Raw genomic sequence first — 23,809 nt, 5'->3', positions numbered from 1 at the left:
AAGTAGAAGAGAGATCGGGAGGCTTACCACATCAGAAAAATAAGTACTGCTTTAAAACCAGTAGTGGCAAGAACGAGACCTTTAAGATAGATTGTCTTGCATATCTTCCTTAAGCCAAGTACACAGACCCACCAGAGAACTCTGAAACTCTAGAGTTTTATACAGCATAGACTAGCACAAGACAACTTCTGAGAGAGGGTTAAAACTCAAATCAGCTGGGGGAACAACATGAAAGGTTTTGAAAACAAAGGCTACCTTATCCAGCTGTGTCTTTTCGAGGCAAATCCATACTTTCAATCCAGCAACTGTCAGAGGCTTTCAACAAACACTACATTTTCCCCCCTAAGTCTCCATAGGAAAATCTCCTTCTCCCTCTAGGGCAACCTCAAAGGCTTAGTTTTGGATTTATTCCTTGCTCTTCTCAAAAGTTTCCAAGCCTGTACTCCTTGAGGCTATCTACTTGGTAGATACACTGAAATTCCAGAAAAGGATCTGAACTGAGCATATTCAGTGGCGCTGCGAAAAGCTCAGACCCCCTCCCTCCAGAAGAGGGTTCAGTCCGACACCAAACACAGCACCCAGATCAAAGCAAAACAGGTGGCCATTTAAAAGAATGCTGAAACACCCGCAGGGGAAGCAGCTAAAAACCCCACATAATAGATACACCGTCCTCAAGCCCTGTTACAGCTGCCTGTCACAAGCTCATCGAAATAATGAAAAGTTAGTTTTCCTACCTGTGACTGTGGAGGAGTGCATTGAAAGCCAATCCATCAGACCAGCTACTGGTGAAATTGATAACATTGACCTGTGGGTAATTACGAGTCGATTGGCGGACCCAGCTCAGCAGAATCTTTTCACTGTTTGTCTGCTGAAGTCCAGCCATGATGTTTTTCATTACATCTTTGACCTGCAATAAGTGACAGAATTTAATCAGTGATTGAACTTACTCATTAAAAGCTGACTTTTTTTTTTTTTTTGACACAAAAATCTTCCAGTTGCCTAGATTTAAGCTGTAAAGAAAAACCTCCTAAGTAATTACAGAACAAACTTGGTGTGACAGTATAATGATAGCAGTCAAGTCTGAATGCTTAAAGGCAACTGATACCGACTTCTTGGTCACCATTGCTGAGGCATTCAGTACATTCATCCCGGTGCCATGTGAAGCATTCCATGCATGAACAGAGAAGGCATGTTTGTTTTCACCACTAACAGGAATAGAGTTTGTTCAAACGAAGTATTTCTCATCGTAGTTTTCTCTGGTCTGGAAATATATCCTTACTTAATATGATACATTATAGGAAAAGTCGATAAAACGATGTAAAGCATTCTTTTCTCATTGACTAAGCTGACATAAGTACCAAGGCAAAATAAATTTGCTCAGTGCACAGCAGATGTTTTTGACTCACATGTGCAAACTATATTTGCATACATGCACTTGGGTGAAAAGTGAATTTCATCGCATGCATTAAAGAATATTGTATATGTTTAATTTTTAAAATTTTTTACATGAATAGTTAATACTCCTCTTTCATTAGAGAAAGCTCACCGACCTACAGTTACTATTTTACAAAACCCCATTAATTCTGAGGGCTTCTAAAAATATGAGCATGGAGTTTGACATAATGTAGTTGATTATATATTTCTTAGCAACTTCTTTATTAGTGAAAGAGCACCCAAAACTTCTATTAAGAAGTATGTAATTTATTTTCCTGTAAACTAATCCCTTTTAAATCATTGCTTTCTCCATATATCTTGTAAAGATTAGCAGCTCTTTTAAAAAAATCCCTAAGATATAATTTAACTATAAAGTTGCTTATTGTTGCTTATTTGCTTATGGAGTATATAGTTTCATTATAATTCTCCACTTGGAACTGCTCTGCAGCCAGTATCAGTCAAAAAACAATATTCAGTGCAGAAGCTACCTTATGACAGAGGATGGACCACTCTGAAATTGTAAAAACCATAAGATAACATGCAGAAGATGTAATCTCAAAGAATAATCAACAACAAAACCAAGTAATTAGTATGATACTGTAGAAAAAAAACAGATATCCTTTTATTGTGCAGTTTGGTAAGTTGCTTGCTAGTTTCACAGTAATAAATTCAATCATTTTAATAAGTGAAGATACAAATTACTATAAGAATGTCTTGTTTTTACATCTCAGATGCATCCTAGCCAAAGAGTATCAGTTCCTTCAATTTTCCTTCTGAGACTTAGGTATTAAGTTAACTTTATAAGTTACTATTTTCTGAGATAGGAGGAGAAACTGATCCTCTCTAAATTTCATGGGACACATTCCTGACTTTAGTCTAAGATTGTAATTTGCACCAATGAAAATTAATTTGAAATTCTGTCAGATAAGAATAGCAGCATTTTATAGTTGTCTCCATTTCTACACCAGGAGACAGAAAGTAAAGAGTTTAAGAAAATTAGGAAATACACTCTTCAGTTTTGTTTCATATGTCTGAGTGGGTATGTTGAGCTTCTCATTAATATTTTTAGTATCTTCGTTATTGAGAGCTGCCCAAGCAGATTTACGTAATTCAGCAAGAAGCTAAAAGATTTGCTGCTTGTATTTCCAGCCGAAGCCCCTTCACTGCTATCAAAATATAAAATTTTGTTTTTCATGAATCCAAGTGCTAAAAAGAAAAGAAGTTTTAAGATCAGCATCTACTGCAGCAAACTTAAACACTATGAAAGACTAGAAAATATTGAAATCATGGTAATGGAGAATTGTCCAAGCCAGGATTTCATTGTTCGTTCTGCATTTTTACCATGTGCTTGTATTTACAAATGCAGATTTATCTGAATATTAAAAGCAAACTGTAACATTTGAAAAATATAACACACATTCATATAAAAGGATAGCTGAATAAATGCAGAAACACGAGATTTAGAAATACAAAAGTTCATAACATATAGGAAAGATCACGTATTTGAATTTACATTAACTTAAGAGAAAGAAGCATTAAGTATGAACAGAGGAAATTAGGCAAAACCAACAAAAGAATGGGCCATCAGGAAGGCAGTTACTCAGAAGAATCCAGGTGATAGTTTTCCTTTTAATTTAAAGAGATGAAGCCAAAAACTTAGCATTTATTTCTACTTTTGAGTAAACGAATACAAAATAGATTCAAACTCATCTTGCTGAGTTTAATACGCTGAAAATGGATAGAGATTTATTGTCATTTTCCTGCATTTCTCCGCAGCAATGAAGACTGTTAAATTTATGACTTTTTTGTTGTCTCCTGGGGAATGGCAGGCATTTAAAACAATGAAGTAAAAGGGTGCGATCTCATCCTGAAAGCTCACATCACTTCCTATTGAGTGAGCAACGGTGGAAAACACTTCTACAGCTGGAGCCACCTTGTCCTCCCGAGCGTCCCGAGGGGCACTGCCATCCCTCCCACCCCCCCAGCACCTCGGCAGCACTGTGTCACGTCACGCCACGTGACGCCACGTCACGCCACGCCGCTGCAGGCGCAGCACCACGCTGCCCGCAGGACGGCTGGGGCCCGAAGCGAGATCAGCGTCTGAGTGGAAAAATGCTGGCTGACGTTGAGGTTCGAAGGAAGGTTTTTGAAGGCTTCTCGGTTAAGACGTACTGCTCAGAAACAGTAGTACGTAGAGGTGCATTCACGTCAGCCTGAAGAGCTTTTGGATGGATAAGCTTCCCTCAGGATCCAGGCTCAAAAACTACAGCCATTTCAAAGGCTCTGCCTCTTGCTCTCAAATGATGAGTTGACCTCTGATAGTCATTTCTTTGTCACCTCTCCTTTCTAATGCAATATAGCCTGGCAGGAAACAAAGCTTTAAGGTGTAGGAAACTCTGACTTCCAGAGAATAGAAATACTTGCTTTTCCTGGGGAATGGACCTATACCACAGCAATAAGATTCAATTTTGAACAGAAGAGGGGTAAAAGGGCAACGCAGACACCACCAAGATGACTTATGAAACGTCGTATCACCAAACGGAGAGCTGTGAACAGAACGGGAGCACTGCTGTTCTCATCACCCCACTGAGAAGCGCCCAGGCCTGGCTCACGGCGGCAGCGGACCTCTGATCTCCCGCTGCAGGACCACGTCCTGGGGTCTGGGCACGCGTAGCTCTGTGTGTGTGACTAGGAGCGCGGCATGATCTCAGGCTTGCACTACATCTGTTTCACCTAAACCCAACACTCGGGCGCGTAACATTCTGTAAGACTGGCACTTGGCTTCAGGATGCCAGCCCCTAGTAGAGAGGGAGGGAAGAAGGAGAGAATCTAAAAAAATTATTCTCAAAGCAAGGTGTTTGCATTTTTCTCAATCGAATAGCGACCTTACAGCTCCCTGACAGAACAACTTAGTATTATTTACTTACTATATTTCAGGTATTCTGGCTGCATGGATTACTTTTTTTATAGCTAGAATCCACTAAACTCTTTCAAAGCACATTTTAAAGAACTCTTTTAAGAACATTTTCATAGATGTTCAAGACACCTATCAAAGTAAAGGATATTCTTTGCTCATTGATTTCAGGTGGATTGACAGAACTGTTAGTATTTCATTTCCACCATTACAATTCAAAATAAAATAAAATGGTAATTCCAATTAAAATAACGGTTCCGCAACAAGAGCACAACAGGCTCGATGCTTTTAATAGGTCTCCAAATGAGGCTGGCTGACTGTTGAAATGCACCTCTCTCTGAAATATTTGCCTTATGTATATGTCTTTTATTTTGCTTTTTTTTCTGAAGAAAGTCAAGATATTGGCTGCGACTCTTACCGAAGATTTTTGCTAAGTTTTTTTTTTCATGCTCTATATGAAAATAAGTTTGCTCTTAAAAACAAAATAAAATAAGTTGCATACTGCAATATAGAATGTTTTTCCACTCTTAAGATTCTTTTTCAAATGTAACAGTTCAGAAATTAATGGTCTTGTTTTGTTTTTGCTTAAATGTTAATGCTGCAATGAGGCTGGGATCACAGAACTGTGAGAAAGAGGGCAGCAGCTTCAAGGGAATAGAAACTCAGATCGAGTCAGTACCATAAAGAGCTTTGGCAGCAGGTGCTCAACTCAGAACGATGATTCAATTTCAGTGAAACGTTTAATAATAATCTGAAAAACAGGCTAGATAAGAAAGGACACCATCACCACAGGGGATACGGAAGCCACAAGATTTCTACTGAACAGAAATGAGAGTGGCAAGAATGAGTCAAATCTTGTCTGCTGCAATGCCTCTACCACAGCTTCTCCTCAATGGGACTGCTGCTATCCACTTGGACTGGTACTGCCTCATTATTCCATTCATGCACCTTTCTTCTAGCACCTTATTTATTTATTTATTTATTTATTTTACCCACAGAGATTGATGTTTTTGTAACGGATGGTCTTGTTGTCATACGTAAATGCAGTTCTGTCCTAATGTGGTCCTGGCTGCAGGATGTGAAACTGGAAAAAGCTTCTTGCCTGTTCATCTGCAACAAACTAACAGCCCACACAACAGGTATCTTTTTTTTTTTTTTTTTTACGTGCAGGCAGATAATCTTCCTCTAGGTGACTCTTTTCAGGACTGCAAGTTCTTGGAATCAGAAAGTGAAAGGATTTGCAAAAGCAGGATTGCACCATCAAACACAAACTGCACCAGTAGCATGCACTAAATCAACTAGCCTGTGTCATATTTATTTTTTTTAGGCCTCCCACAGACTACAATGAATACAGTAGTCTTGATAAGGTATCACAGGTAACGAGATGTTTTACCCAAGTGTAGACAACTGGCAGATAAGTTTGGTGGCCCTGAGTCCATAATTTAGTCCTTAACAACAGCTTGTCGTGCTTCCAGCTGCTTAGTGCCAAGAACAAACTCTGACAGGCAAAATGGTACCAAAGGGGAGAAACACCCTTTCTTAAGAAACTCACAGTCTTGTTTCACCAGAAAGTACTGTCAATATGTAAGATAGTACCAACCTATAAACAGGGCAGAACAATCAGGAACATATTCTAGATCATGCAAATCACATCAAAACTTGAAAGAAAATCTGGAAAAGAACAAAGACTTTTTCCACAGAGAAGAAATAAGAAAATTCACTTTGAACTGTTCCAGTCCTTTGAGGGAAATAGGCAGCAAACCAACAACTCCTGAGTTTTGTTTAAAAAGAGAAAAGCCCAAGTACAAATCTGGCTTTATATTATTTTTTAATTATTCATCATTATGCAACAGCAACAGGGTTATTACATAATAATGGCTGCTTCTTGCCAACCAGGCTTTAGCTACTCTTTAAAAAAGAAACTGAAATTGAATTCTAGCCAAAGCAGAAATTTATTTACAAAATGTTGAATAAAAAGAGAAGTCCAGAACATGCAAGTCACTTCCTTTCAGTAATCCATGAAGAGAACAAACCAAAACACAGAACTCAAAGTATAGGCTAAACATGGACCGAATCATTATGACTACGCTCAGAAAGTGTCACACCTTTAACCACTGCTTTGTAAATATGATCCCTGGACTTTTCATACATGGGTAGTTCAGCTGAAGTCACGGGTACCATCAGAGCTGCTGTCACAGTTATCACTAGGCTCAAGATGAAGCTTGAAGCGAATCATCTATGTACTGCAAGCAAGCAGTACTCTAAGGGCACGTGCCTGCTTTCAAAAACCTCACCAGACTACAGCAGGGAACATGTGTGTCTTCTGTGTGTGTGCAAGTATGCGTTAAGAGGAATGGTGCGAAAACTGAAAGGAAAATTAATAAGTACACAGCTAATAACTAAAGCACATCTTTAACACTTTGCTTCAGGATAAAATATGAACAAATCAAAATACACATTTGAATGTGAATAGTCATCTCAGACCATAATTCATATAAATTAAAACACAGTGATTCAAGCATTATTGGTAAAAAGCTGCACAGCTAGGTTTCATATTCCATCTGTTCTTAATAAGTAATTTAGAACACTGTTATGCAATTAAACTAGGAATATTGGAAAGGGAGACAAAGGAAGAAGTGATTTAACTATTTGCAGCTTTTCTCTGTTGCTTTCACTACATGTCCTGTAAAATTAGGAAAAAAAAAAAATGTTCCCTACTTCAATGAATGACGTACATGTGATTTTTGATAGGAGTGTTTAGTTTATAATATAAAGTCCTTTAGGCTTTGTTTCCCACCATCTTTGCTTGTAATGCTATGAAAAATTTGTAGATTATTGCTTGTGGAACAGAGCCAACACAAATGGACAGACTCAGCCCAGATTCATACAAACACACAGACTCAGGACATCTAGATGCTAGTTCCTTTTGAATTTTTATTTTACTGTCTCAGAATTTGTTTACTTAAGTGTCCTCATCTTCCATGTTGGTTTTTATCATAATCCCCCCTTTCTCTCTAAAGAGAAAGGAAGCTAAATGAGCCACATCTGCACCAATAAATTGTCAAGAGTCCCAGCTTTTTAGTGTTCTAAAAATAATTCTTGGCAGGATGGGTCAGCAGCAAAAAGCAACAAATGAGATTATTTCATTAAAATATAAAAGTCACTATTTCTAAGATACTAAAAAGAAAAGGACTCTGAAAGCTACATATCCATGTTGGCTTTGTCTATCCATTTTTCTTACAGTAACATATTATATACTCTCTTGCAACATCTGACTGTGAAATTAGAGTCAAAAGAGCTGCTGCTAATGCTCTAAAACCTATTTTATCTTCATAGGATTCCTAATATCCCAGAAAATATGTAAACAGACAGCCACAAAACTTGATGATTTAGGACACTGTTTGCAACATCTGTGTTTACTTTGTAGGTTGTGGCTGGATAGTAATGGAAAAAAGATCAGTGGAATAAAGGTACTTCACGGAAAGTAAGCAGCAGTGCCACTCACCTGCCAGTGGAGGATTATATTCCAGATCAAACCAAGGGTCAGTTTATGATTTCCATCCACAATGTCTGAGCTCCCAATATTTACCAAATCAACCTATTTAAGAAACAAAAAAAAATATTTGTGTAAGATTAATAACAAGCATAAGAGGTTGGTGATATTTTCATACATTTGGTGTTAAACTTTCTTTGTGATGACGGAGAGGGAGGGATGGGCTAGGGTAAAACTCATTTGGTTTCTGTTGTTTAGTAAACATCCAACTCATTTTATAAATAGCACAATTAATGTGCTGGCAAAAAGCAAGCAGTGATCTAGGGTTCCAATTATTCCAGTTATAGCATGTTGTGAAAACATACAATTAAAAGTAATAGTCAATAATAACTCAAAAATCTTTTATATTGAGCCTCTACAATTACAAATTACAAAACTGATGGGTGACACAGAAAAATTCCTGTATTCTGCTCTATGCTACATTACATAATATACATTGCTGAAAGCTACACACACATCTAGACACTGTAAGAACCTCCAAACCCAAGGTACTGTTCTATATATTTAGATTAAAATAGAAATTATTTTGCCTTGATTAAATTCTACAATGTATAAGGCAAGGCAGGATGTGTTCTAGAATAAAGAGAAACCAATGATTGTGATCTAAGCAAGTCTTTTCCACATTAGTTTGCCCAATAATGTTGTTTTCCACAGTTATATTATACATTTGCAAATTCATATGCATCAGCATTTATCACCCTGGAATATTCTTTCCTCCACATGTGAAATGAACCTTCACCCTCCCCCACTTTTTATGCTATCTAAATAAGAATGCCAAATTCAGAGGTGCGAGTGCAAGACAACCCAAGGTAAGACCTGCACTTTTGGATGGAAACTATGACTCTAAAATTTGCATCCTCACTGTTTCATAGATGCATTTTTTCATGGTCAGAACTGATACTTGTACGGCAAAGTACCTCATTCCCCCACAAATTAGAGCCTGCATATCTCTACTGTACTTCTGAAGCTATTTGAAGTTACATCTGTAGAATGACTAAAGGTTTTGCACACTTAAAACAAGCCTTTTTTTTTTTTTTTAATACCAATGCATCTATGTATAGGTCATTTTTATTAATCATATACAAAGCAGATAGTTTGTCAAGAACTCTAAAACTCTCTAAGAACTCTTTTCTTTAAGAATGCATCATTTTGTACTTAAAGCATATGAGACTGGCAATTCATTCTAGCCTACAGTGTCTTGAAGCATTTCCCAAATTATGTCCTAAATTTCAAATGGGGTCCATGTAGCAAGTGAGCCGCAACAAAGCTTATGAGGGTACCACCTACACGTTCTACAGGCCAAACTCTCCACCTGTTTTTGGAAATGGAAGCCTGAACGCACAGAGCCTACATCTGTTTTACTGAAACAGAGGAATACTTCCCAGTTTGCCTCTGTGTTGCCTAAGGCTATACTGGGGCAACCCCCCACCACAACACTATCACCTTTCCATAGGAAAAAAAAAAAATCTGTAAAATGGGTTGACTGGAAGCAGCAGCATTTTTCAATCTGTTACCACCCAGATAACTGCAGAACCTCAGCACAAGGATGGCACATACCAGCAGAAAAATCTGGATTAGTCACAGGCTTTAAATAGCTTTAGAACCATTGATTTTGCATTCCTGCAGTCACACAGAAATCACTCTTGAGATCATTTTGAAGGTTAAGGAAACTATTTCAGAGGCAGATCTTTTGTCTTTATACTATATATATATTTGTGTATATATATATACACTATACTAATTTTTATATTGTATACAGCTTATAAGGTTTTCATTATGTGAATACGATGGCCACTGGATGACCGCTTCACTTCCTAAAATAATGCTTTTTCTTCTATATTCTTCAATTGTAATACTCTTTGTTTTCTTTCTATATTTAAAAGGGACTATTGTTGTGTTCTGGAAACTGAATGAAAAGCACATTACTGCATTTAGCTGATACGTCGTGAATAAATACTTTTCAAAACATTTACTATGAAACTTTGTAACCACATTCCAGGTATGCAATCAAAACCTTCTTGTATACTGTGAAATAATGTATTGCTGGTTTTTTTCAACAATGTCAAATATTGCAGATTTTGAAGAAGTAGAAACTTTTTCTTCTATTTATTTACATGAAATTCCATTTATAAAAAGAAAAATCAAGCTGGAGGTCTTTATGCCAGTCTTATAAGGTCACTTTCATTTATGCACAAATCTTCAGATGGATAAGCATTACCTTAGATAATCGATAACTTTATTCAGCAGCTGAACTCAAGCATGTTTAGTGACCTACTGCAGCTATCAAGAAATCCAATATAATATGTGGCACAGAATACATTATCACTGTTCCATCACATCTTACTGTTAAGTTTAAGCGAATGCTATAGTTTATTTGCATTTATTCTTGAGAAGGAGATATGATATAATTAGTTGGCCACTGAAAATGTCTGCTAAAGTTATGGGCCCATTAGAATGCTTGCATAAGGAAGACATTATGAGAATATTTACTCAAAAATGATGCACAGGATACTGGTTTGAAAAGTCAATCTTGACAAAGTAGAATGGAAAGTGGTTTTGATATGATTCATTTCCTTAAGGTTATGAACCATAAGGAACAGACACCAATGAAAATTTACCAAAAAGATTTCATGTAGGAAAAGCCTGAGTTTTTCAGACTTCATAATTGTCAGTGCTTGTGAGCAGATATTTTGATAGGTAGCACCTTCTACCAGCTACGGGTGACTTCTTGTAATTAACCTTTTAAAATGTATTTTAAATACCATGCATTACCATAAAATTGTGCATGTTGATCTGTCTTCAGATAGCATCCGTTATAGATACATTACTCAAACATTTGCTGGCAGAGGATTTTAAACTCTATGAAATACATTCCATCCTGGTGCTGAACAACGAAGTATCCAAGTCACATCAATAAAACTGCCTTGACTCCACCAATTGTATCCTACAGGCCAGAGTCTGATCCAACACTTAGAAAGCATTAAGTATGCTATCTATGGGATGTTCTGACCCTGTATGGCTGATTACTTACATTATTTCTCTGCAAAACCTGCAGTGCTTTGTTGACATTGTTCAGAGCATGAACTCTCGTGGAGCCCTTTTCTTTCGCCTACAAAGAAAATAAAACAAATTTGACTGCCCAAAATCAGAAACTAAAATACACTCTATGTAACTCAAATCTTATATTACACCTGCAGTTTTCTATTTTGTAAGTTTATGACAACAACAGTGAGAATATTACCATACATTGTTCATATGCAGCTTTCTGATATGAAATAAAGGCAATTGTGAAACAAAGTGGATCCACAGCTGGAAAGTAATCTGATATCTTGACATTTTTCAGTGAATGAATCGTTGAAATGTACATAAAATCAGGTAATTCCAGATTTTTTTTTATTATGATTAGTTGTCTTCTCCGTGGCACAATTTAGGAACATTACTGTGACGACCAAACAGAGAAGCACTGGTTCCTTTAATATTTATTTACAAATATATTATCTCTGAATTTTGATTCTCAAACTCCCAGCCTGCTTCACTACAGTCTTGTGAGAAAGTTTCAGAGAAAAATCCCAAGCTCACCAAGTCCAAGCAGGAACACAAGAGGGATATTCAAAAAATACATGTGATGTGTCACTTCAGAATTTCCAGGTTAATAAGAGAAAGTTGTTCTCTCTTTTCAGACATGTACAACTCCAATATACGGACTGTATGTATGAAATTTATTAGCCAAACATTCTCATTCTACACATTAAATTCTATTCCTTGTTTTTGGCACAAATACCTAGTGATGAATAATTTCTGAATTGCAGCTAAAATCTAAATGAACCCTGCCTCAGTCTTAGTTCTCTGCCGCACTCCCTTAATAAGTGCGTACAACAAACTAGAACATTTTCATTTCAAATATATGTCTAGCAAAGGGTTACTGTCTAATATAGCTCTCAGTCACAATGTTTCCTCAATTTCAAATGAAAGTCAAAAATATTCAGACCCCTAAAAAATAGTTTCCACAGGACCTCATCAATGGCAGAAATTAATGAACACCACCTACCAAAATTATCACAACATCAAGACTTCAATATATAGTTAACATGTTAATATATACATACAAGTTTTTGGCCTGTAAGGCATTCCAGGAGCTCCAGAAGTCTCCGTCCATCTCGAAAATCATTAAAAAGATCTTCAACGTAACGTCTTCCAAACTGAAATGAAACAATGGCTTTAGTTAGTCCCAACACCAAAAAAAGGAAGCGTCAGTTTGCTTAAAAAAGACCAGAAAGCTATAAAAGCCACTGTCTTGCAAAGTGGTATATTCCACCTGTGTAAATACACTGCTAATTAAATATTAGATATGAAAGGTATGACACAAAGTAAAGCAAGAAAATATCTTACAACTAAACTGATAGGATTCTTTCACATCTGTTTTTAATAGGGTTCTATGGCATAAGAGAGATTGGTGCCTACCTTATTTCAAATATTTTTCTTTTGGTACAGAAAGTACAGCCTTTATTCCCTCTTAAAATTACACTATTGATATCATCTGTGATAAAGTGCTGCAGATCCAATAATTTGCAATTTGTGCACATACCATTAATGCAAACAAATAAGCCAGAGCTAAATACTAATGAAGCTAGAACACAAACTGAACTTGGCAATTAAGGTGCAATTCAGGAGAAAAATAGGAAAAATAATTTGCCAGATGAAAAAAAACCAACAAACAAAACCACCAAACACCCAGAAATAGATACCAAGTTTAAGTGCCCAGTAGGCAGTTTCACGTGGCAGAAACAAACTTGGAATTACACAGAGAGAGAAAAGTTTCAGGCTTATTCTAGTGAGGATCTAAGAAACATATCTATGTTCATAGGACATACTTGGAATCGTACTGAATCATGGCCTCATTAATGTAAGTGCCTAAACCACAATTTTGTACATAGCATCAGCAAAACCCGAAAGGAAATACTTGGGATTTTCCCTCATGTGACAATGGTAAAAGATTAATTTCTTTCTAAAATTCAAGCCACGTTTCTGATCTGATGCTTTGACTAATGCATTAAATTTAAAAAATATAGAAATATAATTGTGTATAGTTTAGTCACTGTGCAACTTCTATATGTACCTATAAATTTTGACATGTTTTTGTATGTATGAAAGCTATTGAGAACCACAATAAAAAAGTGATTATTTTGTGCAGTGTCAAGTAGACTCACATGTCCACATTATTTCTAATGTGTAAAGTTTCACAGATGCTTTGACTGATTTGAGAGGAAGCATCTGTATTTTAATTTGCTAGAATTGACACCATGCTGACCTACATCACATATCTTCCACTTTTACCACAGAGCAATATAGAATTGGGAATCCATATTCCACAGAAAACATTTGCTTTCCTGTCAGCAGTGTTGTTCTGGTACTCACTGCAACACTCATTAGAGCTAGCTGGGAATTTTATGAAAAACATATTTTGTCAGAAAGTATCAATTCCTTTGGAAGTTTTCTTAAACAGAGGGCAGAATTAAGGACAGTTTCCAGTGCTAGACTCATTTTTTCCTCAATCAATAAATATTTATGTGTACAGCACAAACTTTAGTGCTATCGGCTGCTCTGGCATGACTCCTTCCCTCTTTCTTTCTCTCAACTGCTATTCTGAGGCAAGTGCTCCTTTCAATCCCTTCATTTTTTGGTAAGGTCTTGTTTGCGTTTCACAGAGAAAACAAATCTGAAACATCAAAACTTTTCTACAGCAGTGGGAATCCTTGTTTTCTAGCCAGTTTTCACGCCCTGCACAACCCATTCCAACTAAGCTAATTTCTGGTTAAGACATGTGCTGCCACTTGACTACCTAAAATATCTGAACACCAGTACTGAACAGATTCCCATATGATTTAGTCACCCTGCTCAACCTCTTGAATTATCTGTTTAACTAATACTACTCAGCAACTCTATTTCCTGCCTTGCATTTAATATAAGAAATAGTTTTGATAAAATGTTTTAAATTGTTGTATGAATCATCATGTGCCGTTATACAAGTCAAGTCACGCATGGTATTCCTGAAGTTGTCTATTATTTACTCCATACAGGACAATTTAAAATTAAAACATATGACTAAACCAGAGAGACTTTAATTTGTTTCCTAATCTTGCAGAACAAAAGTCATTTTTGCAGAGGGGAAGCACAAGACCTATGCACTTCTAAGGGAACATTTTAACATTCTTTAGAAAGTTGAAGTGATCAATAGGCCCTTCTGTAACACTATGAAAGAGTTGTTCCCATAAAGTTACTGAATCACTCTGGGAATATGAGCACAATGACATTTTGATAATAGAATATAATTATATTGCTTTGTATCATAAGGGAAAAATAGAACTAGCCTTCATAACTGCCTGTGTGTCTGACTTTCTCCGTTTTTGCAGGATTTAAGCTATTCATAAAGTTTAGGTTGAAATCCATCTAGGACAGCCAAAAATTCTGCTTGACAGAATAATATGGGGGGGGTGGTGTGGTGTGGTAAACTTTTCAGAAAGAAAATAAAGACACAGCATGGTAGCATCCCCAGCAGAACATATTAATTACAAATGTATTACAAGTAAACCTTATAACAAAATATACCATTGATTTTTTAGGGTCTCGGAAGTATACCTTCCATTAATCAGCAAATAAAAATACCTTAAGAAACCCTATACTACTGCCACACAGATCATCCTTAGCCTGAAGAAGGTTGCTATTTTTCTGGCAACAGGGTAATTAAGTCTTCTTTCTCAAATAGATTGAATGTCTTCACTGGATCGACTTTGCAGTAAGTCTTCAGAAACAAAGGGCTCAAAGATGCATCAAATAAATCCACTGTGTCATTGAAAAGTGTCTCTTAAGTTGTATGAAGCTTTGAAAACAATGAAAAAACAAGTGTGACTAGTCAATGGCTTGCCAAAACAAATGCCTAGTCCTTTATTATAAATTCTTGTTGAAAATAACCTTGTTTAAAACTTTTTTTAAGTTGTGACCTACAGCCACCTCCCTTTACCTACAGAGGATTGAAAATGTTCAGAAGAATCTCCTGTGCCCTTTGTATGCATATTGATTTGTTACTCTCCCTATATCACAAACTTACCCAAAACCTAATTTAAAAAAATGCCCAAAGCAGCCGCATGCTGGATTGTTGGCTGACAGTTTTTCTTTGTAAAACCCAAAATGATGGAAGAGATGGGGGAAATGAGAGCGAGTACAGGACAGAGGAAGGACTGCAGATGCTGAACGTGAAGCACAATGCAACTTTTCATCAGTATGGTACTAATTTCCCAACTGGTAGTTTGACTGGCAGCAATATGAAACTAGAGAAAATTGTATGATCTTATTCAATATATAAGCTATTTATAATATTAGTCAAGTAGATCAGCAAAGTAATTATCATCTCTTTCTTCCTTACTTGCTTATTTCAGGGAGAGCAACAATTAATGGAGGGATTTGGGGGATTGGAGGCAGGGTTGAAAAGGCCAATGAGGAAAAAATACACAGAATAAAGAGGGAATAACCGTAAAACTGAAATTGGAAAAAGAAAAAAAAAAAAAAGAAAGAAACAGAAATTACTTTCTAGAAGTAGGACCAACAAAAGAAAAATCTAAGACAGAAATTTGTTAGAATCTTCATGACTAGAAAGACTCTAGGGATTTAAGTATACGGCAGTATTATTTTAACCTACTGCCTTTGTGTTAAATAAAGGTCAAAACACAAGGCAATTTTCTTGGTCTAGCTGATATGGCTGTTGGCTGCAACTGCTGATCTTTACATAACGTAAGACCTGAAGGAAATCCAAAGGATTTATTTTAAAAGAAAATCATTGCAAAAAAATGTGATACAGAAGGGAAGACAAGATTCCTGTTTTACCATGGATGAAATTAACCCTCCAGCTTAAATAAGGACTGAGGAAAATAATTCACAAAATACATTTGTATGGAAAAAACCTCCTACGCTACCATGGTTAACTACACAAGCCTTAGTCTTAGAATTACAGGGTAATGTACAATTAACATCTCAGGAAAACATGGGAACTTGCAGAAGAGTCTTACCCAAGGTGTTACAAGGGAGTAAAGCATACTTAGAGTATTCCATGCACTAACTCAATTGCATGTACATATATATGTACATGCATGTAGATCTTCTAGAATGCTCTCAGTATTAGACTGAAATAATATCTAAAGTGTATTATTGTTATTTTCCAAGCTCAGAGAGCAACTGAACCAATTTTAAGCCAAAGAATGCTACCTAGAAAGACAAAAGCAGATGGAAAAGAAAGGAGAAATTTAGGAAACAGACTGAAAGTAAGTGTTGATAGATAAATGTAGTAGCAAACTTTTTGTGTGAATATATTTAGAAATCTTAGAACGTCAAGCTTCATCCTATTCATCTCACTACTGTGTACTTTCATTGTCACTCCTGTGTTGTTCTTTTCAAACACTCTATATTAGACCTTATTCTCTCTATGTAAATTTAACAAATAAATTTTATCAAACAAGTAAACTATTTTATCAGCTCATTCTTCAGATACATTATGGAAGAAGTTAATATTGTGGGAAGTGTTACATGAAAACCCGGTATTCCATGAAAAGCTCTCTGTTCAGAGCTACATGCAAGCTAGTCATTGTGAAAGTGATATGGGCAAGAACACCAAATAGTTGAAAAATATCTTGTCCAGAGAAGGTACAAAGACATCCATTCACGAACGTTGACCGTCCTATTGCCCAGTGCTCAATAATTATGAGTCAAACCTCCAAAAAATTCTGATTAGCATAAAACTGTCAGCAGACATTATGTTTTAGAATAAATTAGCACAAGCAAACCCTATACTAAGGGAAAACAGAGTGAAGGGAAAGGAAATATGAAGGGGAAGGAGTTGGGAAGGGAGAGGAAATGAAAAGAGGGGCAGAAGATTAAGAACAAGTTATAACTTAATTTTTCTCCCACAAGCACAAAGGCGAGAAATGTATTTCTATTTCGTGAGATTCATAAACACTCAAAATTTCAAGCAATGAGTCCATAATAACAAGTCCAGCAAAATACATGATAACAGAAGACTGTAACACAGCTACTATTTGAGGTTCTTTAACATGCATTTATTTTTTCTGTTTTATAAATAATTCTATATGATAGATACTTTTCCCCAGTTTTTCAGAAAAATTACAAAGGGTAAAAACTTGGCTGAGGAAGAGATCTCAGACTTTTCATTTTCCTTTGCAGGCAAGTATGTATTTAGATTACACTTTTCATTTGAGGGCAGACTAGACTGTAAGAAGATTATTACAGTAAGACAAGTTGGATGCTATTTCTCATGCATTTTACAGTTTTATTGGCTTATTATTATCAGTTCATCTGGGAAATCTAGCAACCGAAACTATCAACAGATGGAGAGAGACAGAATAAATTAAAAGAAGAAAAAGGCACTGTAAAGACAGAGAATTCAAGGTTAGGCATGGCACTAGACAGAAGATTTAAGGTTATATTAGGCGTAAATAGGAAAAATCAGCTTACAATAAAACTAGTGGACACAGAAGTCCTTCAGGCTCCTGCAACAGGTAAATGACTGAGACCTTAGCTGGGGGCTAGACCTGTCCCTCCAGGAGGGCACAGAGCCTGGAAGGGAGCTGTAGTGCGGTCCAGCTGTGCCCCCAGCACGCTGGGCTGTGGAACAAAGAGCCAGAGGTGCCCTGCAGTTTGGCCGGGACCTCAGGCTACTGACTGATTACTAAAAAAATTGAAAAGACAAGATACAATCCAGAAAGGCAGAAGGACATAAGCCATAAGTCTTCACATAACTTTTTGAAGTAATTGTCTCAAGTTCGGTTTGTAAATCTGTAAATTTTGCTGAACAGACATCAGTAGGGAAGAAATAAGAACTTGGTTGGCTTACAGATGTTACTCTTAGTAAGACTAAAGAATCAGCCTTTTCTTGCAGTCAAAATATTTGACGCCTCACTCTGTGAAACAATAAAGAACAGTCATTGAGCTAATCTCAACAGATCTTTTAAGTCAGTTTTAATAAAAGAGGGATTATTAATACTTGCTCTTGCTCTGCTAAATATATTAAAGGTTGAATTTCTCTCCCCAACATCCTCGTTTACGGTTTATTCAGTTCCACTGGGAAGTTGGATGAAAGTGACTGACATTTTCTTTCATTGATGCTGGATTACTATTACAGCAGCAAAAGATATTGTCCCAGTCATGAGGGAAGAAAGATGTACCAGACACAGTTTAACTGGGCCATAGTTTTACTGACTCATGGGGAGCACTGAGCAATAACTTGAGCCACACAAGCCATCCTTTCTCCTTTCATCCTCTTCTCCTGCTAGAACACGGAGCATCCATCCTGCTGCAGGTGAAACTCTACGCCGGCCAGCTGGAAGTCAAACACCGCACAAGCAGTTGTCCTCTCTCCTGTCAGAGCTCCAGCCCTTGTGGTAGACACCTTTTTTTGCAGTCTAACTTCAGCTCTCAAGGAATTACACAGAGGAGTAACCGATGGATGCCGGTATTTAAAAATTACTACTACTGACCAACTGAGAGGAAGGTGTAAAACCCTTCTCTGAAGATGCCACGCTCTTCTCACAGGCCACGAACCAACTATTACCGTGCATTTTAACATGGTAGCTATCACAATGCCTGTGGCAGGCCCAGAACACCCAACTTTACCCTTTAAGAGGGATCTAGGACAGGTCTTAGCAGTTGTCTGAAGGCGGCTCCTGTTGGAGGCACAAGATACATACTCCCAGAGTAGAAGCCGGTTTCATGTCAAGACCCTGCTGTTCAGGTAATGACATTAGACCCTCCTGGCACTTCTGCTCAATTCTTGTAAAAGGGTGTTTTCCCCTCAGCAGAAGGAGCCACTCTACTTTTCTAGTGTCATAACAGAGAAGGCTACTCACACCCCCCTACGTTTCTGAAGAATACCTTGTTATTTCCACTTTAAAAGAAATCAGAAAATCTCTCTGCAGGGGCCATACATACCCAGAACAGAAATACAGACATATTGACAGACAGAATTATGTTAGTATAGCTATCACTGGTTTTCTTAGCTCACAGAAATGTGTCTCTAAATTAAATGTAAATCAAAGAATAAGCAAGTAAGTTTGTCATAGTAACTCATACCTCATCTTTGGTTTACCCTCATCTAGCACTTACACAAGGACAGAGAGGTGCAGAAAGTTCTGACGTCAAAGAAGTAGGAGAGCTAATAAACAAGTGAAGAGCAGTCTCAACATGGTGTCCAATTATTGTATAGGCTCTACAGATAATCTCTATTATCTTCCCGGTACACTTTATTATACTCTTCCGAAGCCAGTATATAAGGCCTTCTGAGACCCAATATGCAAAAATATTTTCTTTGTAGAGCCTTCTAATTTACCTTTCCTTTGTTGAATGCTACTGTAAGATTAATTATATGATAATTAAAATATTGGAAGTTTCATCATGCATAACAGAACTTCCTAAAGATACATTGAAATGCTCCCCATCCTTGGGATCACTGAAATTCATGAAGCTGAATTATTTTCTCTGCTCGGAAAGCAAAGGGAAACCATTATTTATTAATTAGACACATGGCAGTTTAAAAGTCAAAGCCAAAATAGCTATTATCTATCCTATTTTCATATAAAATTTCCTTATGAGGTTTATCCAATACAACTTGAATTCACTTAAATCAGACATTCTGTCTTATCTATTAATGCCACTTGAAAATGAGATTTTGAAATTAAACACATCACTAATCAGATTTTTTTTTCCAGATTCAGTGTATTATATTTTTCATAACAATGAAACTAGATTAAGAGCAGATATTAATTGTAATAGCATGATAGTATTAAAAAAATGAAGTTATGTTTGGGACAACAAAATAAAACCTACTGATACACTCTCCAGTTAGAGCAGGAGAAATATAATGATTTCAACAGTAGTTTTTTAATAGCACTGCAATATATAATATTTCAAAAGGTATATAATCCATAATGTCAATTGCTAAAATGAAAAGATATAATTTCAGTAATTTTCATATTCTTTTTTAAAAGGTTAACTATTCCCATAGAGGAAAATATTTTATAAACAATTGATATTGCTCACTGTGTGCAGACCATAAACATGCAAATCAAAGCATGAACAATTTCTTAGGCAAAATTTGATGGGCCAGTTCTAAGCTGAGAGAGATGGTATAGCCACCTCTAGATACCCCCACCTGAATGTGGAAGGGTTTAATGTAATCATTAATTAAATATGACATATTAATAATATTAATATTACATATTAATAGCATCTGTTAACAAAGAAATAAACAAAACCTTATTATTTCATATATGGTGCATGTATTTCACACATTAAGTATGTATGTCCCCTTTAAAATCTGAAACAAGAGAGGTTATTGCCTCTGTGACAGGATCAATGGAAAAATATTTTTTAATGAAAGGTTACCTCTATTTCAATTTCAGCACAGCTTTATCTGAGATACAGATCAGGTCAAAAAATTACCAAAGTGGCTCACAGATGATGGGAACAAAGATTTAAGGATTATTCCCCTCTTCACTTGAACAATGAAAGCTACACTGACCACCCAGATAATTCATACCCCTGTTACTTAGGATTTTGAAGTGTTCTGTGAGAGATTTTCAGTTCTACTACCAACCTGAGCAGGAATTCAACTTAGTAACATAACCATTCAACAGCTTAACTTGTGCATTAAAAAACACTTCTAAGTGTAAAAAAAAAAAAAAAGGGGGTAGGGGGGCGGTGAGAAACCTGTCAAAGCTTAGACAAAAACTAACCAGATTTCAAAAAATATTAAGCTGATGCTCACTAAATACATCTATGCTAATTTGCCCAGTAATTATTACACAAAGTTTCTATTCTGTAAGCAGTGGATGTATAATGTTGGCATCTACTGCTTTTCTTTTAAACAATACGAAGCTTACAGGGATACACAAAATAAATCTGGCAGCTATCTTTTTTTTCACCAGTTTAATCTAGCCAGCTAATGTCACTGAACCATTTCCTATTTTGCAGTATATTGCTGTGCAAGGTCATTAAGGACTGGAGGACAGGCAACGGGATCAAAAGAAACCGTCTGGAAGTGGGTATGGACATACACTCAGCAAGTTCCTCCAAGGTTTGAAGAATGAATCATGAATTCAGAGTCAAGGACAGGGGCGCTTCTTTTGACAGGGCAGCTAGCTTCATGCAATCTAGTAACAGACTGCAATGAGCTTCTTTTTTTGCAAGTGTGCATATAATTATGCTTCTCACTTCCACAAAGAAACATATAAGGGAGAAAAATACCATAAACTAACTGATTTTTTTTATAGTGTTATCTCAGATGTAACTTTCAATAAAAAATGAAATGTTAATTATATTTACATGTTCCAGAATACTTGTGGTTTTTTAATTTACAGTGTGTAGGCATTTTTGAGTTTATAGTGGGTAGAGTTTTATAACAGCATTTTTAAACAGTTTGAGCTGCAAAGATGAAAAAGCAGGGTTTTTGAAAGGAAGAGCCAGCCCACTTTCCAGTGGAGAAGCACAAACTGTATGTAGGAGATGCCAAATGCAACACATTTGGCTAAAATTCTCATTTAAGGGAGCATCAGTTCCACAGCAGACTGTTTCCATGAACATTTGTTATTCAAGTAATTTATTTTTCCATATGTGGTTATTAGAAAACAGAAAAAGGGGAATATTTTCAGTCTTGATTAAAATCACAAGCATTAGTGCAAAATCTTGGACAGCAGAGAAAGATTCTGAAATTTTTGTCTTCTGGCTTACTGACATTCTGAATCTTAGAGAACAGTTTAATATTTACACAATGAGGTACAGAATACTGCGGGTACTGCCTTTCCTCACGTACGAAGATGTCCTTTCTAAGTGAGTTTGGATTCTCTCTTTATTGAGGGACAGGCTTTAGCAACACATTTTTCATCAGTTTAGAGCTTAAATCCTGGCTGCAAAGAAAATCTGAGGTGTATAAATGATAAGCCAAATTTCAAACATTTTACTTTGGAAGCCCTTCAGGTACGTAGTCTCATCTTTGAGAATAAATAAAACAGACAAACCTCCACTACTGTCGTTAATTGTAACAGACAAATAGTCAAGCTTCTAAAGAGATGCAACTGTACTTAAACAAGACGAAACCACAGTAATTTTTATCAATAAGAAAACAAAAAGAACAAACTCCCTAATTATGAAGCATTGCTATTACTTGTATTACGAATCCCATATAAATAAGAGACTTAATCTAGATCAGTTCTTCAGTGAGCAAGATGTGAAAGAAGCAAATGAGATACATAATTTGGACAAAAGCTTTAGAACGAAACTCAGTTTGACTCTGCACAACGGCTCACATACGAGGCAGCACCATTTCTTGGTTTGCAAAGTGGTGGCACTGCACACTGCAAAAGATTTTGACTTCCCTTGGGAAGTCAGCTTTCCAAAAGCACTGAAAAATGGGCTAGTTTGTGATAAGCCACCGAGGAGGTTGGATCTTCTCAGTCCACAGTGAAGTTAGGTCTCCCCTTAGAGCCACAAAGCATCAGTGAACTGCCAGCTGAATTACCCGAGAACTGGCTTTGTCAGCATTGACATGGGGAATTCTGACCATTAAAGCTAATGTTCCTACTTCTGCAGCTTAAACTTGCAGTTCTTACTGCTTCAGACACCTTTCTGATGTAAGGAAAATGTCTACAGTTATCAGGATCAACACAACAATTTGACGTGTCTCAGAGAAAGTACCCTAACTTGGACAACTGGGTAGACCTAAGTCATTGTAGCAAGTCATCCAGTTTGCTTGATTTGACTTTGTCTGTGAAGGAAGAGTGAAAGGCAAAAGTTCTGGCATTTCTTGTCACGCTTCTACTCCCACTAACTCATATTTTTTTGGCTTTCATTAACATTTCTTGATTAGGAAACACCTGAGCCCTATTTTAACAAAAAAAAAACAAACCAAAGGAACGCTGAAAGGGAAGACGGGTATCCTACAGAAAAGAAATAAGTAGTGAAATGATGTACTCAGTCTTTGCCAGTGAGAAGTCATCCTCACGAACAAATACATTTTGGTAGCCAAATCAAAAACAAACTCGTAGCGCATTTGAGGTAGCTCTGCTTTCAAACATATTTTTTCAAACATATTTTCATTGACTCAGCTGAACCTTTAGTACTGACATACAAGAGAGTGACTCATCCTCCTTTCTAAAGGCTCACAAACATTTAGTCAAACTCACTGCATTTTCTGGCACATGCACATAGTCACTCCCTGTCATCTTGCTACATGCAACAGTTAAATCAAGAATATATTTGCTTTCAACATTGACATTTAAAGCTGTAGCAATGGTAAAATCCCCACAACCACATCTGAGCTGGCTGGTGATCATTTTCACTTGGTGAAAAGGAAAGGCCAGTATTTATTTAGTCAGAATGGAGGTTACTCCATCAACTTCAGTGCCAGAGGGACTATGCTTGTTCTTGCTGTCCTGTGTCGAAGCCCAGCTGAGCAGGAGGATTTACTGCATATGTATTGCAACCAAGAACTATTCTGAGAGTTCGCCTATACCCACTGTACTTATTCCCAACAAGGCTGTTTGCAGTAAGTGGGATATTAATTTAAATGACATGCTTAAAAGAGCAAGTATACCCGCTCTGCTTGAGCTCAGGTAGGAGTTTAAAATGGGTTCTTCCACTTTTTTCCCATCTGGAGAAGTCAGGCATAATTTTAGAGACTAAAAATCTCTATAGAGCTTACAGAAACTACGTAGCTAACTAAAAGGGTACAGTTTTCCAATATAGTCCATTGTTTGGCTTAAAAACTCTACACAAGATATACAGCCCATTATCTAAATGTGAGCAATTAATTTTTATTTTGGAAAAAAACCCAGAAAACCCAACTGTTGCTT

The 23,809-nt window shown here is 36.6% G+C and overlaps 1 protein-coding gene across 10 annotated transcripts in view; it reads right to left on the bottom strand.

The window, feature by feature from the left end:
- DMD (dystrophin) overlaps positions 1-23,809 on the bottom strand; it is a 1,191,992-nt gene that overhangs the window by 897,303 nt on the left and 270,880 nt on the right. For 9 of the 10 annotated variants that reach the window (XM_049835325.1, XM_049835324.1, XM_049835302.1 and 6 more), the window contains exons 3-6: positions 12,008-12,100; positions 10,933-11,010; positions 7,854-7,946; positions 735-907 (exon numbers count right to left, since the gene is read on the bottom strand). In XM_049835325.1, coding sequence (XP_049691282.1) covers positions 735-907; positions 7,854-7,946; positions 10,933-11,010; positions 12,008-12,100 — 437 coding nt within the window. The remainder of the gene's footprint in view (positions 1-734; positions 908-7,853; positions 7,947-10,932; positions 11,011-12,007; positions 12,101-23,809) is intronic. The other variant, XM_049835305.1, reaches the window with a different exon arrangement.

Source organism: Accipiter gentilis, chromosome 32 (genome assembly GCF_929443795.1).
Source record: "Accipiter gentilis chromosome 32, bAccGen1.1, whole genome shotgun sequence".
NCBI lineage: Eukaryota > Metazoa > Chordata > Aves > Accipitriformes > Accipitridae > Astur > Astur gentilis.
The sequence above is the reverse complement of the archived record's forward strand: the minus strand, read 5'-3'. Positions and strand labels throughout refer to the sequence as shown.